At 37.4% G+C, this 17,054-nt stretch overlaps 1 protein-coding gene across 8 annotated transcripts in view; it reads left to right on the plus strand.

Moving 5' to 3' along the window:
- The window catches only part of nav2a (neuron navigator 2a), a 244,695-nt gene that overhangs the window by 121,501 nt on the left and 106,140 nt on the right, over nt 1-17,054 (plus strand). For 6 of the 8 annotated variants that reach the window (XM_038272370.1, XM_038272440.1, XM_038272508.1 and 3 more), the window contains exon 1: nt 13,578-14,419. The exons of 1 other annotated variant lie outside the window; for it this stretch is intronic. In XM_038272370.1, the coding sequence (XP_038128298.1) occupies nt 14,210-14,419 (210 nt within the window). In that variant the 5' untranslated portion in view covers nt 13,578-14,209. Of the gene's footprint in view, nt 1-13,577; nt 14,420-17,054 lie in introns of those variants that run through there. One more of the 8 variants, XM_038273116.1, reaches the window with a different exon arrangement.

The raw sequence follows: 17,054 nt of genomic DNA on the forward strand, positions 1-17,054 counted from the left end.
AGAGCAACGAAATGAACTCTCTGCATTCAACCCATCCCCTTGGGGAGCAGTGGGCTGCGATTGTGCGGCGCCCGGGAAGCAGTGTGGAGCAGTTAAGAGTCTATGCTCAGGGACCACAGAGTGGCAGTCTGTGAGACTGGGGCTTGAACTCATAACCGCTAAGACCCAAGCAAAATACTCTGACCACTAGGCCACCACTCCCCTTTATTAGGCCTTTCCTTAACTATCTTCTTATACTACTTCTGAAATGGCCAGGATGGACTAGCACAAGTGAGATGTTTGTTACAACAAGAGACAATACCTTACATGCTGTTTTACGAAAGTTAATGCATAGTTTTATCTGTAGGATAAATGCATATTACAATGATATTATCTTATCACTTACTGACACACACGTAGTGCAATCCGATACCAGTCTAAACTGTGGAGACTGGCGTTCCTGTCTCCTTAAAGCTCCAATCTAATTGATAATTGGTGTTGGACCATGAGTCTGGAATCAAGTCTGTCTGTCCGTTCATCACTGATTTTCTTTCCTGTGACTTGTGGACGATGTGGACTCCAAAAGTAACACAGGGTGATGCGTTTTCACACTTGGAAATAATTTTTTTTGTCATGTGCTGTCATGATTTTCTTCCACACCAAACATTCTATATGTACTCATGGAAAAAATTATCAGTTTTAGCCTCATCTCCAAAAGCCTACAGCCTCCAATTTTTTTTTAATGACACATGCTTTTTCTCTCTTTACTTCTCCAAGAAGACCCTTTTGTTAGGGAATAGGTTTTTTGTCAGCAGATCCACTCTGAATTTTGAATCTCTAGAGAGAACGTGGTTCTCTAGGCTAGTTCTATGAACAAACCTGTCCTTGCCTGGCCTGTTGGTTTAGGTTGTCAGACATGACTTGATGTGTTTGAGATTGTCGGGATCTTGCTTTACAGTAAAACACAGCTTTAATGTTATCTTCATCTTTAATGCTTTCTGTTGTGTTTTTAAAAGGTGGACTGTAATATTAACTAAATTCAATTCAGTTTATTTGTATAACGCCATAATACATGTCATCACAAGGCACTTTGCAATTCAACCAAATCACACAGTCAAATTTATTTAAAGGTTACTATCTAAGGAAAACCAGTTGATTGCATCAACTCATTGACTCGAAGGCAATCCCTCACACTACACACACTTGTAAAGGCAGTGGAGAGGAAAACTTCCTTTTAACAGGATAAAACCCTCAGCAGAACCAGACTCGGTGTGAGCGGCCAACTGCCGAGGCCGACTGGGGTTCAAGGAGACAGAAGCAGACATACATTAAGAAGCAGAGATACAAAAGGCAACTGTAAACCAGCACCACATGCGGCCTCGTCCAGGAAACACACAGCCAGGCAGACAAGCTCCAAGCCAGCTCCCATGTCAGAGGATGAAGAGAGCACATCCAGCCAGTCACAGTCAGAGAAACAGGACTACACCGAAACACAGGCCGATCTTGAACATCTATAAACAAAGTTGTTGATGTCAGCAACACAGCTGATTGTACTCTCCAGGTTGGTGTCACAGCGAGAATAGACCAGATGAAGCTACCATGAGAAAAAGCAGAGAGCATAACGTTAAAGATTGAACTAACAGATTTTGCAGTGGAAGAATAGAGATAGAATGAAACAGAATTATGAAAAATGGGTCCCCATGTCCTCCAATAGTCTAAGCCTATAGCAGCATAACTGTGGAGATACCTCAGGATAACCTGAGCCTCTCTAACTATAGGCTTTACCAAAAAGGAAAGTTTTAAGCCTACCCTTAAAAGTAGACAGGGTGTCTGCCTCATGGACTAAAACTGGTTGTTGGTTCCACAGGAGGGGAGCCTGATAACTAAAAGATCTGCCTCCCATTCTACTTTTAGAAATTCTAGGAACCACTAGTAAACCTGCAGATTGAGAGCGAAGTGCTCTGTTAGGAGAATAAGGAACAATCAGATCTCTGATATAAGATGGAGCTTGGCTATTTAAGGCTTTATATGTGAGGAGGAGGATTTTAAATTCTATATTAAGAGGATGGCTTCAATTTTTAAATCTTGAAAGTCTAAAAACATCTGCAGGGTTTAGTTTTCATGGGTAATTACTATGTTTTGTCTTTATGCCACATCACATCTCAAAATACACAAATTTATGGTCATACTGTCATAACATGTAATAAAAAGTTCAAAGCATAGGAAAGCTTCAGCAAGACACTAATAAATACAAAATATTGTTGCTTTTGTCATTCTCTCACTTTTCGCTAGTTGCCTTTCGTCCTTTTTGCTTACAACCTTCCTGTCTGACTCTTTGACCTTCATGTTTCAAGTAAGAAATGGTTCTGCCTTCATATATGCTTGTTTCAGTGGTTCGCTGGATTCAGTTTCTGCTGAATGTGACTTCTTGACTGAAGCTGTGCATTCCAACGGAAGCTTGCATATGTACGCCAGATGGAGAGTTAAACACAGCAAGTGTGGGTGCTGTAGGGTGAATCCTTAAAGTTCTGTGAACATTTTGCGGATAAACACTGAAACTCACCTCTGTGCACGAGCAATATTGTGAGCCAGCTCGTGGCTAAAGCTGTATTTTGAGTTAGGAGGGAAGCAAAGACCTCAAATGGTTTTGCTATTGTAGGCATTGCAGTTAATGCCTCAGCGTCTATTCTCACTTCATGGCTGTTTTAACCGTTCGGTTGCTGGTTGGTTCTGGGCCAAGTTGACAGAAGGTTAAACCAGTCTCTCCCTCCCACTGTTTCTCCTACATAAAACTGTGTAAGGTTTTCGAGTCAGAGTGCAATGTGCAATATCTATGCATGTAAAAACAATTTATTTTTGTAAAACATGTTTCTTCATGGTTAATTTGAATCATAGTCTAGTAAGTGCTAGGTGTACATAATACCTTCATTTCAGGGATAACTAGACGATACATTCAGCTCATGATTTAAAACAAGATTCCACATTTATTTATTGAGTAGTAGTAGAGATGAGCTTTTTGGAGCAAAATAATCAAACCTTAAGGATTTTTTTTTGTCTTCACAAATAAGCTGCCGGTTTTCCCAAATCACACTCTTCTTTCTAAAGAACATGTCATCAACACAGAATGATCCAGTCCAGGTTTGACTCTTCCATATATTACATTTTCTCTCTTTCTCTTAATCTAAGATGATATTATGAAACAGCTGTGATCAGAATAAATGACAGTTTCTGGTTGTCAGAGTATTTAAAGCTTAAAAATAGAGGTGATCAAATTATTATTATCTGGATCATATGTATTATTGTTAAAAAGAGGAGTGATTTTTTTAAGGAAGCTCAAATATCCAGTGTCCTGCTGCACATCTCTTTTGGATGGAGATTACCAACTTCTGCGCCTGTGAAGACGTAGCCTTGCCAACTAGAAATACAGGGAGCCTAATTCAGTCTGGTAAACTGTGTTGACTAATCAAAGCACAGGAGGTGTGACTTTGGGATTTGTGACTCTCAACACCAAAATTACCCATAATGCAGCAGCACTTTTATACTAGCATAAAGACAAGCTGGCGATCACAGTGGAACAATGTTGCAATGGAAGTTGAGAACGTAATAGAGAGAACTCCTTATCTCCTCAGATTCTTTAGGCCAAACCAGCAGAAATCATTCAATGGAGAGTTCCTTCGTTGGCTTGATACGTATGGAGCTAAATCTGTACCTTTTCACAAATACACATATGTGATTCATACATGCACCAGACAAGATCCACACACAGCACGATTTACGCAAGAATACAAGATTCACACATCCACAGCACATGATTTACCAAAGTATTTCTGGTTCATGAACAATTATAAATTAAATTGCAAAGTTATTAAATCACGTCCACCTTTCTAACCTAATGATGCTGAGCCTGTTAGTCCCACCTTTGAAATCAAGGCATATCAGCTTTTTACCAGACTAATACGGCATGTATACCTTGGCGTATCAGTCTGGCTCACCAGGTTAGTGAAGAAGTATTCCAGCTCAGGGTGAATGGGATAGGCACAATTTTTTTCCCCTGGTCTGCTTGTAGTTTTTCTTTAGAATCCATTTTTAATATTGGGCAAACATGTTTCTATTTAAGATTGGCCTTGCCACTCCATAAAGCTGATCTTGTTATTCCGTAACCAAGACGCTGATCCCTTTCTGGTCTTCTGGGTTGTTAAAAAACATAGTTTCTCTGTGGCTTAAGAAAACATTCTTGAGGTATTCAAGATGATCCATAATTCCTTTTTATGTTTTGTATTCGTCTGTAAGCATCCACACTATTACCACAGAGTGATTGTTGGTTCATCTGCATCAGAGAGAATGATGGAAACTTTTTCTGCAGTGCTGTTTTGAGAAATTTAGACATCCCATCAGGAACATGTTCATCTTAAAAGTGCAAAAAAAAAAAAAAATGTCCATAACTGAAGCTTGTTGGCACTGAACTGAAATGTGAAAGCTGCTGTTTATGTTTCCAAGGTCCGTTTCATGCCTTGTGGGTAAACAACTGTTTATTATTAGGCAGATTTTGGGTGTGGTATCTTTCCAGCCTTTATTGCAGTTTAACAGATTGCTTACATTGCATCTTAGGGCAGCTGAATATTTAACAACTTACATCTGGAACAATGAATTTAAATGTCAAAAAAAAAAAAAATTAAGGCTAGTAAATATGGAAAGATGAACAAATGCTTACAAATATCCGGAGTTGATGCTGTTGGAAGGTGATGAATTATGCAGTTCCTTAAATATCATAATAGAAAACTTAAGCAGCAATATGCACATAAATTACAGCCATGCATTGATACTGCAGTCTTCCTCCACCTTCTGACTTTCTCTCATTAGTGGTATTTAGTCTAGCTACAAACATGTACTCTATGTGAAGATGACTGCAGGAGAGAGTCACAAAGATCCATCTATCTGTTCGTCCATCCATAGCTTTAGTCAATCTTGGCCTAAATGAAGGGCTGTGATTTTACAAATCATGTCCTGTTTTTAGCATTAAGAGATTGTTCTTAGAGAGATGGTGTCCCACTGACACACTACCAGAAGTACTATTAGAGTACTAAAATTGTACTCAAGTAAGAATTGCATTACTTTAACAATTTCTTACTCAAGTAAAGGTTAAAAATGAGTCATGCAAGATATTACTTGAGTAAAAGTAAAAAAGTACTGTTTTCAGTAGAAAGGCCCCTTGAGTACTGATTATGCTGGCAAACAGACTTAATGTGCAAGTTCTTATTTTTCAAATACTCAAATGCCAAAAGAATACAAATAAATGTTATGAATATAAAATAACAAAATAACAAGTTCATGCAGAATAAATTTACCATTTTTTTTCTCGACATAACTTAGAAAACTAATCTTTACAGTGAGAAATGTAAATATCTTAGGACAGTGTAACAAACTTCCTCTATTAATATCTACAGTACTGTTTACTGTATGTTTATCTGATTTTGGAATAGTTCAAATTACTCAGGATAGAGTAGTGAGAGTAGGATTAGTGATACTTTACAAGAATATTACTCAAGTATAAATAGTACGACACAGTAAACCTATTCCTAAAAGTAACTTTTCAAATTGTTACTCAAGTAAATGTAATTAAGTAAATCTAACAAATTACTACCCATCTTTGCATGCTATACCAATGGACTAAGATGAGACCCACATGGTCTGGAGTGATCAGTGAATGGTGATTTATGTGATTGAGTTTTTTTGTATGTGATATGGAAAGGGTCCAAAAGTCATAATAGTCTTTTTTTTTCTTCCATTTCATTCATCTCAGCCAACTTACTTCTGGTTCATTGACTTTAAAATGAGGGAAACTGATATCCTGAAATGTCTGTCTGATCATTATGACCTGTTTTTACAGTAAAGAGAGAAACAATGCAGTTGAAATTGTATGAATAGGACCCTTAAAGTCACTATAGCCAGACTCACTGCCTATTTTTAAGGAACAGAAAATGCAGTTAAAGCTCTGCAAATAGCAAATTGTGACAGAAGCATATTTAAACTGTAAAGGAACTGAACATGTAGCTGCATGAACTAAATGATTTGGGATAAATTATTATTTAAATGAACTGATTCTAATGATATATTTTAGTTCAAAGAACAGCCACTCCCATTCACCAAGTACCAGAAAAAGGAAAAACATACTTTCAACATATTTTTCTCTAAGTGTTAATCTAGTGATCCAGTTTATCTTTCATACAGACAACCTACTAACATTTAGGCATATAGCTTTGCTAGTCTTCAATGTAAACAGGTTCCAGAAGATGCATGAAACCGTTATGTCTTCACTGCGCCACACTCACAAGGGCAGATGGTTGTTGGAGTGAAGGCAAGATTCTTTGTTCAAGATATCAAATTAAATCAAAATGTAGTGGTAAAGGCAATATTTCGTTATATACAGCATAAAATCAAAGAATAAAGCCTTATAAATATATTTTTCATCAGTGAGCCATTTTCCCTTATGTTTAACCTTTTTTACTTTCCTTCTCTTACAATTTAATCTACTTTACATTCAGTGTTGTTGTTTTTTCTACTCTCTCTTTCTTCTGGAATCTCCATTGACTCTGTCCTACTGTATTTTCTTACTGCAGGTGAAAAAAAGCAATAAATGGCTCATTGCTGCAGCAGTTGGGGGTAATTGCTATTAAAGCCTGGGGCTGACATTACACTTTATTGCATCTGTTACAAGATGCCATTTCTAACTTAACCTATATTGAGTGTCCGACAAAGGAGCCAAAGCTGCTCCAGTTTAAGGCACTTGCTCTTAGGTTGTAAAATAATGTGTACACTCATTTTGGAGCCAAGCAGTCTTTTTTGCTGGACAATGTTTAAGCACAGAAGCATGAAGGAGGTCAGATAGGTGTTATCAAAACATCCACATCAGATGGATAATAGGAGCATTTCGACCAGCTGAAAGGTTTATGGTTTTCATATAGGCTCCCAGAAATCTGTTGTCCTTTCTTTCACCCTCATCTACATTTATGTAATATTTACCATCTCCTTTGCTGATTAAAGTGACAGATACGTCTGAGCTGGGTTGTAATTAATTTCAGGAGAACAAGAAAACATATCAGACATAATATGCTCTCATGTAACTCGACATTTAGTTAATGGGTCCTAAATGAGCTTTAAAAGCTTAGCTAACACTTACTCATTTCACACACTGCGTTAGAAATTAAATAATGACATTGTTTATTATATCTCCTCTCACTGACTTTTCTCAGCCGCATAGTGTTCTCCCTCTGATGAAAAGTAAAGTAGGCTTTCAGAACTCCCACAGACACACGCATAAACCCCCTCCGAGCTGTGGCTTGCCCTGTCTTTTCCTAGGTTTCCTTATTTGTCAGCCCAGTTTACTGAAGTGAAGCTATTGTTTGGTTGCTGCTGTCTCCTCTGTCTCGTTTTAACTCTCGCCTGAGCTGCATTTGTGTGTTGCTCTGTGTTTTTCATCACAAACCAGGTCATATACTTTTTGTGCAGCTGAGCTAAAACTTTCATGTAGTCTACAAATGACAAGAGTGCTCCAATGAGATGTTTATATATATATATATATATATATATATATATATATATATATATATATATATATATATATATATATATATATATATATATATATATATATATATATATATATATATATATATATATTGTTGCGGGCACAGCCAAAGCTGTCAGCTGGCCGGCTCAAGGTTATGTGTCAATCTTGCTCCACATCTTTAAATGTTTGATGCTCCATCTGAACTCGGTTCTCTTTGTTGGTCACATTTTGACAGGATGATGACAGGATACCTCCCTTTCCACATACTGCCCCAAAGACCCATTTAGATCTCATCCATGCAGATCCACAGTGCTGCTTGGACACGCATGCACACATGTGCTGTTGCTACAGTGACCTTTATGTACAGATCAAGTTTTGAAGACTCAAACTGATGCAGTGTACGTACTCTCCCCTTTCTGACAGTAAACTTTTTATTTATTCTCTATCTGGTTTCATGAATCATGAATCCTATTGTTAAGCTGACTCAGCACCTTCCTTCGAGATTAATTTGCTCTGAAAGTGTACAGAGAGAAAAATATTTGATAGTATTTGTGTGTTTGTCCTCTGACTGCATGTTGTGTTACCTAGTGTCAGTGCAATCAAGCCAAAGCCCTGCTGGGCCTCATGGGCTCAGTTTTTTTTTAATTTTCCCTCAAGAATTGCTGCCTCATAGAACTGCCACCATTTGTTACCATGAAAGGTTTTACACATATGCTAATGTGCACTGGGTACTGGACAAGGAAATGGTCTGTAGGTCAAATAAAAGATCCTGTGGCATCACGGTGGAAATGTCAGGTCGCTGCTCCAGTTGGTGCTGCTCATGTTTGTGAGAGCACGTTTGTTCTGCTCTGCTGAGTGTAATGAAAACAATCAGCAAAGGAAATGTGTCATTGTGTGTGTGTTTGCATGTGTGTCTGCAAATTCATGAAATTTATGATACATAAACACTCAAATGCTTTATCTTAACTGGTGGATGGGGGGTATTGATGGATAAAGTTTCATGCAAAGAAACTAGATCCATTTTAATGTTATTCCTAATCCAGCAGCTGAATATAAATGTGTACCTTTGGATGAAAAATAAATATGAATGGCTTTATAGGAAAAATAACGCATAATTAAAATAAAAATCTTCACTGTTACACCATGAGATGCTTTGCTATTGTCCATACATTTTACAAATGAGGAAGTATTTATTCACCACTTTTTTTCTCAAATAAAAAACACAAATGCTTTACAAAGACAGAGACCCCCCCAATTTTGACTTAAAGAGGTTGATTATGTAATATATAACACTAACATGCCAGCATTTCCCAGTATGAAAGACAATGTTTAGTTAAACAGCTATAGACTAGAAAGGCTTGCTTACAACCCTTCTGGGATCTTAAGCCAATATTGCCCTTTCTTTCTTCTCTTGTTTTTTTAAAAATTGCATCTTTACCAGATGTTATCACGGTATTGTAAAAAGCATTGTAGTAGCCATTTCTGTTTAGTAGGAAATAAAAGCGTTTTTATTGTAGGGAGAGAAGAAGGCAACTTTCTGTGCAAACATTATCCTAATGGAAAGGATCTCATATTTTATCTTGCAATGATTATCATTCTCCTTTATATTAATAATAATAGCAAACTTTATTATTAGCTCTTTCAGCCCACAGGCTGATTTATCTGTATCTCAAAGTTAATCAAATGCTGGGAAACGATCAAATTTAATCTATTATGTGTAGAATCTTAAAAATACATACAATGTTGAACAGCTTTTTCAGAGTCTCTTCAAGATTGAATATAGTAAAAAAAAAAAAAAAAAAAGAAAAAATCAGTTTGAAAGATAATATAAGCATAAATCTCTCTGTGATGATTTGGACCAAGCCTAAATTTTCAACATTTTGACTTGATGTTACCCCTCTAAGGAAAATTAAACTTTAACAAACTGAACAGTGGTGGTTATATTACTAGTACCGGTAGTTGTTCTATGTGTTTCCATATGTTGCATGTGAAGTTTTGGTATACAGTGTTTTATCTTTACATGCCACATCTCCTGGCATTTTGTAACCACGATGCATTTGGCAGGTCTCAGAACACTGCAGGGCTGGTGGAGATGTAAAATAAGGCTACACTCCCAGATATGCATATTTAAGAATGCCCCCTATAGGTTTCCTATATAATCTCGGTTGACGTGAATCTGACTTCAGTTCACTCAAACACCCACCATCTACCCCACATGAATGTTTATTATTCTGGGAAGAAATACAGTATAAACATACAGCAGAGCACAGTGGTGGGTGTCCTACTTATTACTGTCAATACCGCCCATTTACTGCCAAACAGGCTCTATTATTAGACACCACCGGACTCTCATCAGGTATCTTCAAAGGTTGCAGCATAAATCACATTTGACTGCTTTTTTTCCCCTTGACTCTGTGAAGTGGAGCTCTGTGATCCACGTGGGTCTGACATATGTTTATCATCACAGGGGGAAGGAAAATAATGGAAATTTCCCTTGTTATGCTACGTATGATTTTTCTCTTTTCCATTTTCCAAATGAGAGAATGACATTTGAGGCAGCCAGGGTGGAGTTAATGTATTTTCCTATATGTTTGAAAGAACTGTGGATTGCTGTCACGATATGGGTGCTTTGAATCAGGGAGGCCTTGTTGCTTGTTAATCATCTCCAGTGGTCATGATCTATGGTTATATACAGCATGGGCCTCTTGCAGAGTAGTAAACAAAGTTAGGCAAAGTATATTGTAGCAGATTTGCTCAGAGGGTGCATGTAATCATTAGTCTCACTAGAAATACCTATAGTTTGTGGTTACACACTGAAAAATGTAAGGCTTCATTCTAAACATAAACATCAAAACATGATCTTGAGAAGAGTTCACTCTTTTTTTTTATATATATAGGTTTTAGGTTATTGGTTTGGCGAGGACAGGACGGATTGGTTGAATTATGCAGCCCTTTAACTCCTAAATAAAATCTAAATACACACAGTAAACACATACACTCATAGGCCCAATATAGCACTTAACCATAATCAGATATTTGCTTTAGCATAATTTGGGATTAATATAACAGGATTAAGCTTAGCATACTAAACAGGCCTCCCCTGGATTCATCCTGCTCCCATGAAGTCTGTAGTGAGAGTAAGTGCTTAAAGGTGTTTCATCTAACAGCTACAGTTAGATGAATCAAAATGATCTCTTTATTTTAAAACGTAAATAACAAGAAACAGACTTGGTTTACACTTTCTACTGGCTCTGATGCTGGTGATTTCTGCTAATTTGTTTGGTTTTGATTGTCTCTTGTAAGCAGTAGCTGAGTTTTCAATGGCTCCTCTGTCATTACAAGTAAACAGTGATTGTAGAGTAAATTACTGGAAAGGTTTTAGCTGTGCCAGTAGAATGAAGTTGAAGGGGAAAAAAACAGGTTTGTCCAAGGTTTTGTGATTGGAGGCAGATCTTACAGTGGTTTTCAATAAAGTCAAATAAGGGACATAAGGTTTATTAAAAAAAAAAAAAAAACGCATATATATATATTTTTATATATATATATATATTTTTTTATATATATATATATATATATATATATATATATATATATATATATATATATATATATATATATATATATATATATATATTTTTTTTTTTTTTTTTTTTTTTTTTTTTTTTAAACAAGCACCTGAAAACAAAAATTCATTTTCAGAACTAAATAGGCAAAGTAACAAAAACTTAAACAACGTATATAAGAGTGACTTTTCAAATGTAAAAAAACTTTATATATTTATTTGACTTTATATTTTACTTATAAAATCTTCTGAGACTGGATTTAAAGTAATGTTAAAAATAATGTTAGTAGAACTCATTCATACCCCCATTTGTTTCTTCATGATTTTACCCAGGAGAATTGGACCTGTGTGTTTTATAGATTCATATGGATGTGCAGTAGAGTGGGCAGCATTAGCTGTTTGTCATGGCTCATTTACCACTGTTTCCCAGCCTCCTACACAAAAAGTCAAAAAGTTATAAAATAAACAACATCAACTGTCGGATCCTGTTTTTTCCAGCAGGCATTGATTGCAACCTAACACCAACACTCACATTTTAACATTAAAAGGTCAGCTTTCCCGTTGATGACCTCTTTAAAATGCATTTTCTATATATAAACATGTATATTTCTTTTAGCTTGAAACCTCTTATTGCTGTGAGCTCTCTCAATAGTTTGAGCATCTTGTCTAGATACAAAAAGCTATCAGGATGTGAAACCTTGTGTCATGCTCAATTTATCTGTTCTATCCTAAGTACATATTCGCAGATAAAGTCCCAAAAAAGTTAAACTACAGATTTTTACATTTGTGAAGAAAGGCTTTTATTCTGGCCAAGCAATTGTTCATGATGCTGATAGTGTCTGTTCTCTGTAGAGAACTTATTATCCCACAATATCGCTCTTCGCTGCAGTTCTCTTGCATCAGACAAAATCAATGTTTATCTCTCCAGTGAGATAAACATTGGTCCTCATTTAGCTACTCTGGTGTGGCAGTCAGGTGTTGAACGAAAAGGACCACATTTTTTCTCATCGATTTTACTTTTAGGAATCTTTTTTTCTTGCTTTTTTTTATTATTTCCTCACATGCTTTTTCATAGATACCATATTGAGTAGATGTTACTTGCATGTGCCAGGACAGGTTTGCTCTCCAAACTCAAGAAAAATATATGTAATTAATTATTTACTCCATGTCATTGATGACACGTTTCAATAAGCAACTAAAAAATTGCTTTGTCAACTAATAAAATATTCATCTATTTTCTACCACTTATCCATCAGGGTCACCGGGGCATGCTACTAGACTGTTGGTTTTATCTCCAGCAGTCTATTGGTGAGAAAGGTGGTATATACTCTGGAAAGGTCGCCAGTGTGAAATATTTAAGTAAAAGGAAGAATGAAATATTGCAGACATAAGTTGCATTTACTCAACACTGCAGTTTGCAATCTCTTTGCCATCTTATAACAAACTCATCAACTGCCATGTCTATCTAGCACTGGTGAAACATTTAATGAAACTCTCACCAAATTTCTGTAACACTACATCCTCTTAAACAATGAAGAACCATTATTTTGCATAATGCACAATCTATTTTTCCTCTGAATTTTTCTATGAATTCTGTTTTAAGAACTCTGAATAGTTATATTTTTAGCTTTTATGGCCCACATCTGTATATCTTGGCTCTCTACTATGTGCAAGTAGAATGAAATTCCATCTGTTTTTTCTTCTACCTCATGCATTTGACACCAAATATGCTGATATTTTCTTTCCTGCATTTTGCAGGTATTCTGTTGAGAGTTAAGATTATTTCTTAAATTTTTTGTCCACAATTTCCTTAGCTTTTTCCTCAAGCACTGCATTAAGATTTGAGTCAAAACTTTACAGCCTTTCATGCCCTGCTGGGAATAAGGCTGGTCCAACACTGTTTCTTTAATTGGCCATCCTCATATGGAAAAGACAAATTCTAATGATGTAAAAACAGGATGGAACTACAGAAAATTATTTCTGCCAATTTCAGGCTATCATATTTCAATACAGCTATCCCAATTGTTTTTTTTTTATGCTTGTGTTAATGTTATTATTTGTTAGAGGACATTAGACCTAAGATCAAACTATTTTGTGACTTTGTTTTTATATAATGTTTTATATCTTTGCTTTAAACCAAATTATTGAAAGAAAGATTTATACAAGGAATTGGATTCTTGAAAGCAACTTATCCCACTGCCTTTTTTACCATAACTTCCAGATCCCCAGTGACCAATTGGTAAATGGTAGTGGTAGTTTTCAAACTCTGATTTAGAATTAAATGCTTTACAAATGGGAATATTTCAAAGAGTAGTTAAGAAAAACAGGATAAGCGAGCGGCAGGCTGGATGCCACCAGTATGTGTTGAGCCTGTCTTCACATATGTCAGTCTGATCTAAGCCACACCTGCTGCTGGGCAGAGAGGGAGAGAGTGCAGTGGAGTAGAGTGTGGGGTGTTTTCAGGCTGTGCTGTCACAAGCGGAGCAGTCGCTGAAGCAAGCAGTCGCTGCATCGCTGCTCCTTTTTCCTCCATCTGTTTCTGCTCTGTTCTTCTTAACAAAACACGTCCTCCCTTCTGTTGTCCAGAGGCAAAGACATTATTCACAAGGCATGGATGATAAGGGACTGCTCGCCTTCTGATGGGATTCTTTGGCTGAATGTTGACTCTTAATCTGAGCTGGAGGTTTGTGGGGGGAATCTCTTGTATCGCTTCTAGGCAACTGGGAATTCCTCAAGGTGGGAATTAGGATTTGCTTGCTGGCATCCTGTCAAATTCATGGTATTTTCCAGAAAGCCTTGGACATTTACTATGTTATGAGAGCTTAAGCTGCTTGATAATGGGAAACAGGTGGACATTTAAGGTTTAAACACTGCACTGCATGTTGGCAAGGTTGTCGTACTTCTCGGCAGAGATCCAACAAAAGCAGCCAAGATCTGGATAATTTGCACCTCAGTCAAGACATCGATCAGGTGCAGCCTCACGGTGGGCTTTTTTCATACTGGCTACAACGAGAATTTTTATCTGACAATTGGCAGGATCTCTTTCTCGCTGATAGGGGTGGGGGAGTGGGGTTTGCTCGTTTTCTGGACTGGAGGAGAAGATGCCAGCCATTCTGGTGGCCTCAAAGATGAAGTCAGGACTCCCCAAACCAGTTCACAGTGCCCTTCCCATCCCCCAGGCCCCAACCAGACCATCAGCTTTACCTCTGTCTTCTGTGCCTCTCAAGAGTAATTTCCCTTCAGTGAGCCAGCAGGTGTCCTCAAGACCCCCAAGAAATGCTCCGGAGTCCGAGGCAGCTGGAAACCCTCAGGTCAGGACAAATATGTCCAAACTATTCACACCTGCTACATCTTGTTCAACCTACTCCCTCGTTTTGTTGACCTTTTGTTGGGTCTTGTTTAGTGATTAGTAGATTTGCCAAGCAAAAATGGTGATTAACAGCTGTTAAACTTTTTAATATTAGTTTTGCAAATACAATACATCATTTTAAATTATTTAGGGTTTAGTTTGTCTTCCCTTGCTTGAGAAGCTAAACATTTGAGACGAGACTAAAATTTCATCAGAAATAAATATGGGAAAAGACTTGTTTACAGGTACAGCTGTTTCAGGTATGAATCCTTTATAAGAGTTCTGTAAATGATCTCAGAACATTGCAGCCTTACTGAATTGTGTAGGGCTCTGTAAGTCAGAACCTAGATCTAAGCCAGGCAATGACACTGCTGTCCAGGATGGAAGCACAGTGGGACATCAGGGTGACTGTTTTGCTGTGTTTGTGAAATATTGGCTGTGCGTAGCAACCCCAGGCAAAGGGACTGCAATGGCAAGAGGGATCGCTCTAACACCATGTAAGGAAGCAAGGGGAACAAGCCGTTTCTCTCTGTCTGTATTTGTGCATGCCTGCCAACCTGTCCAGTAAGTGTGACTCTGAGCGTGACGTTGCTTGGACGCATGCTGGGTTAAAGATACAGGAGGCCAGTGTCTCTGGACATGGGATGAGTTTGCGGTTTGTATTTGTGGCTAATCACATTTTCTCACTGACCTACTTTTTCTTGACTTCCCCCCCTCTGTCCACCTTTCTATCCTCCTCCTCATCCCTGGGGTGCTGATGAAGCACCCCTCATCACCCTTGGCTATGTTAACCCTGACCCCTGTGAACAATGGCAGTGAACTGAATATTGCAGTCATGTCCTGAGCTGTATCCAGTCCAGCATTGATATCTAATTTTTCTTATATTTGGGCTGCGGCTACAGGCAGTCACTGAACTAAAACCAGTGGGAATAAAAATAAAACATCCTTATATGCAGAAGGCCTCAGCAAAATAATGTTCACACTGTATAGGTACTGAATGTAAACCAAATCTTTTCTGAGGGCTGTGTTAGAAGAGGGAGCTCTCTGGAGATGTGTAGGATGCTTGTATTTCTTATATACTTATAAAGATTATTACTTTTGCAGTATTGCTAAAGAACTTAAGGGAGTTTGATTGTTTGGTCCACATATTTTTTTGCGATCCAAATGGAGCTTACGACAATGTCACTGAAGGTATGTTGTTATGTGCTAAGGTGGCATTGCTACCTGGGTAGCTTTCAAGGATATCTTGTCTATGAATAAGCAAGAGATAAGGACCTAGAAAAGTCCATGGTGCTGTAGAAAAGTGTTAAATATCAGTTTCCTTATGCCCCGTTTCATAAGGGCAACATGCTGGTTTGTCTGTTTGAAATGTCAACAGATATTTGAAAGCTAATTCATTTGAACTCACATATTTAGGATAGTGTTTGTAGTTCTAACACATGCAGGAGGAATCTTAAGTTAGAGTCTAAGAATTCTTTAGAAATTACAAGCAAAAAATAAATGATAGGAGAAGCAGTTTTAGTCAAATGGCAAGACTGTAGTATAATTTTGAGAACCCCAATATCAGTCATTTTATATTGTCAGTTTTATTCAGCAGTGCAAACAAAGATTGGCAAGCATGAAAGTAACCCTGCAGTGTTGTTCTCCCATCTCTCTGTCATTTCCTCTCAGCATCCAGTGCTTACTGTAGCACAGCGTGAGTAGCGTTTTAAATGATAAAATGGGGCACATTTGAAGTTGGTACACCAGGAGCAATAAGGGATCTATTACTTATTCCTCTTCTATCCATTTCCAATTGCTGATTCCCTTGTCAAAAAACTATAAAGAATTATAAAGGTTAAAAACCACTGCTCTTAGCCTACTGTACATATGATGTCCTGTTGAGAATACTGATATTCCAATTGCTGAGGAGGTGGAGGGGGAGATTCGGCTCCCACAAAAGCCACAAATAGATTTCCATTCAGCACAGTTACCCAATAGGTGTGGGCTGAGGTTTTGAGTTGTTTTTCTAACCAGGGGGCACATTCTTGTGCATATTTCTATCCCAGCCCAGCTTTATCTGGTGAGCAGCAACTAGCATTAGAAGCGTCTTATTCAAAATGTATCCAACAAGGCAAAACTTTCAGGTAAACTTAAAATGTACTGTACAGTCTATTGTTATATATATATATATATATATATATATATATATATATATATATATATATATATATATATATATATATATATATATATATATAAATGATACTGTAGTCTAATTATCAGGTCATCTGCACTGTAGGGTCTGATCTCTAATCTTCTATTTGGTACACTTGACATTGTCTGAAGGTTTTAAGCCCTGCTGGAAATGAAATCACCTCCATGAAGCATGAAGGGCTCTAAAATATCTTGGTCAAATGGTTACAGAAAATGCAGCAACCCAGTGGCTTAAGCAGCTGAATGACAGAAGATGTTTAAGAAAAGTCAAGCAGGAAACATAAAACGAGTTGGACATGACACCTTTAAGTACTGACAAGGTAAGTCAGTAGTTATCTGAGGGATTAGGGAAGAGGTGGTGAAGAGAAGCGGCAGCTCACATACCCAGCTGGACGGCCCAG

The sequence above is a fragment of the Cyprinodon tularosa genome, unplaced genomic scaffold (genome assembly GCF_016077235.1).
Source record: "Cyprinodon tularosa strain WSP-4 unplaced genomic scaffold, ASM1607723v1 ctg100, whole genome shotgun sequence".
In the NCBI taxonomy this organism is placed as follows: Eukaryota; Metazoa; Chordata; class Actinopteri; order Cyprinodontiformes; family Cyprinodontidae; genus Cyprinodon; species Cyprinodon tularosa.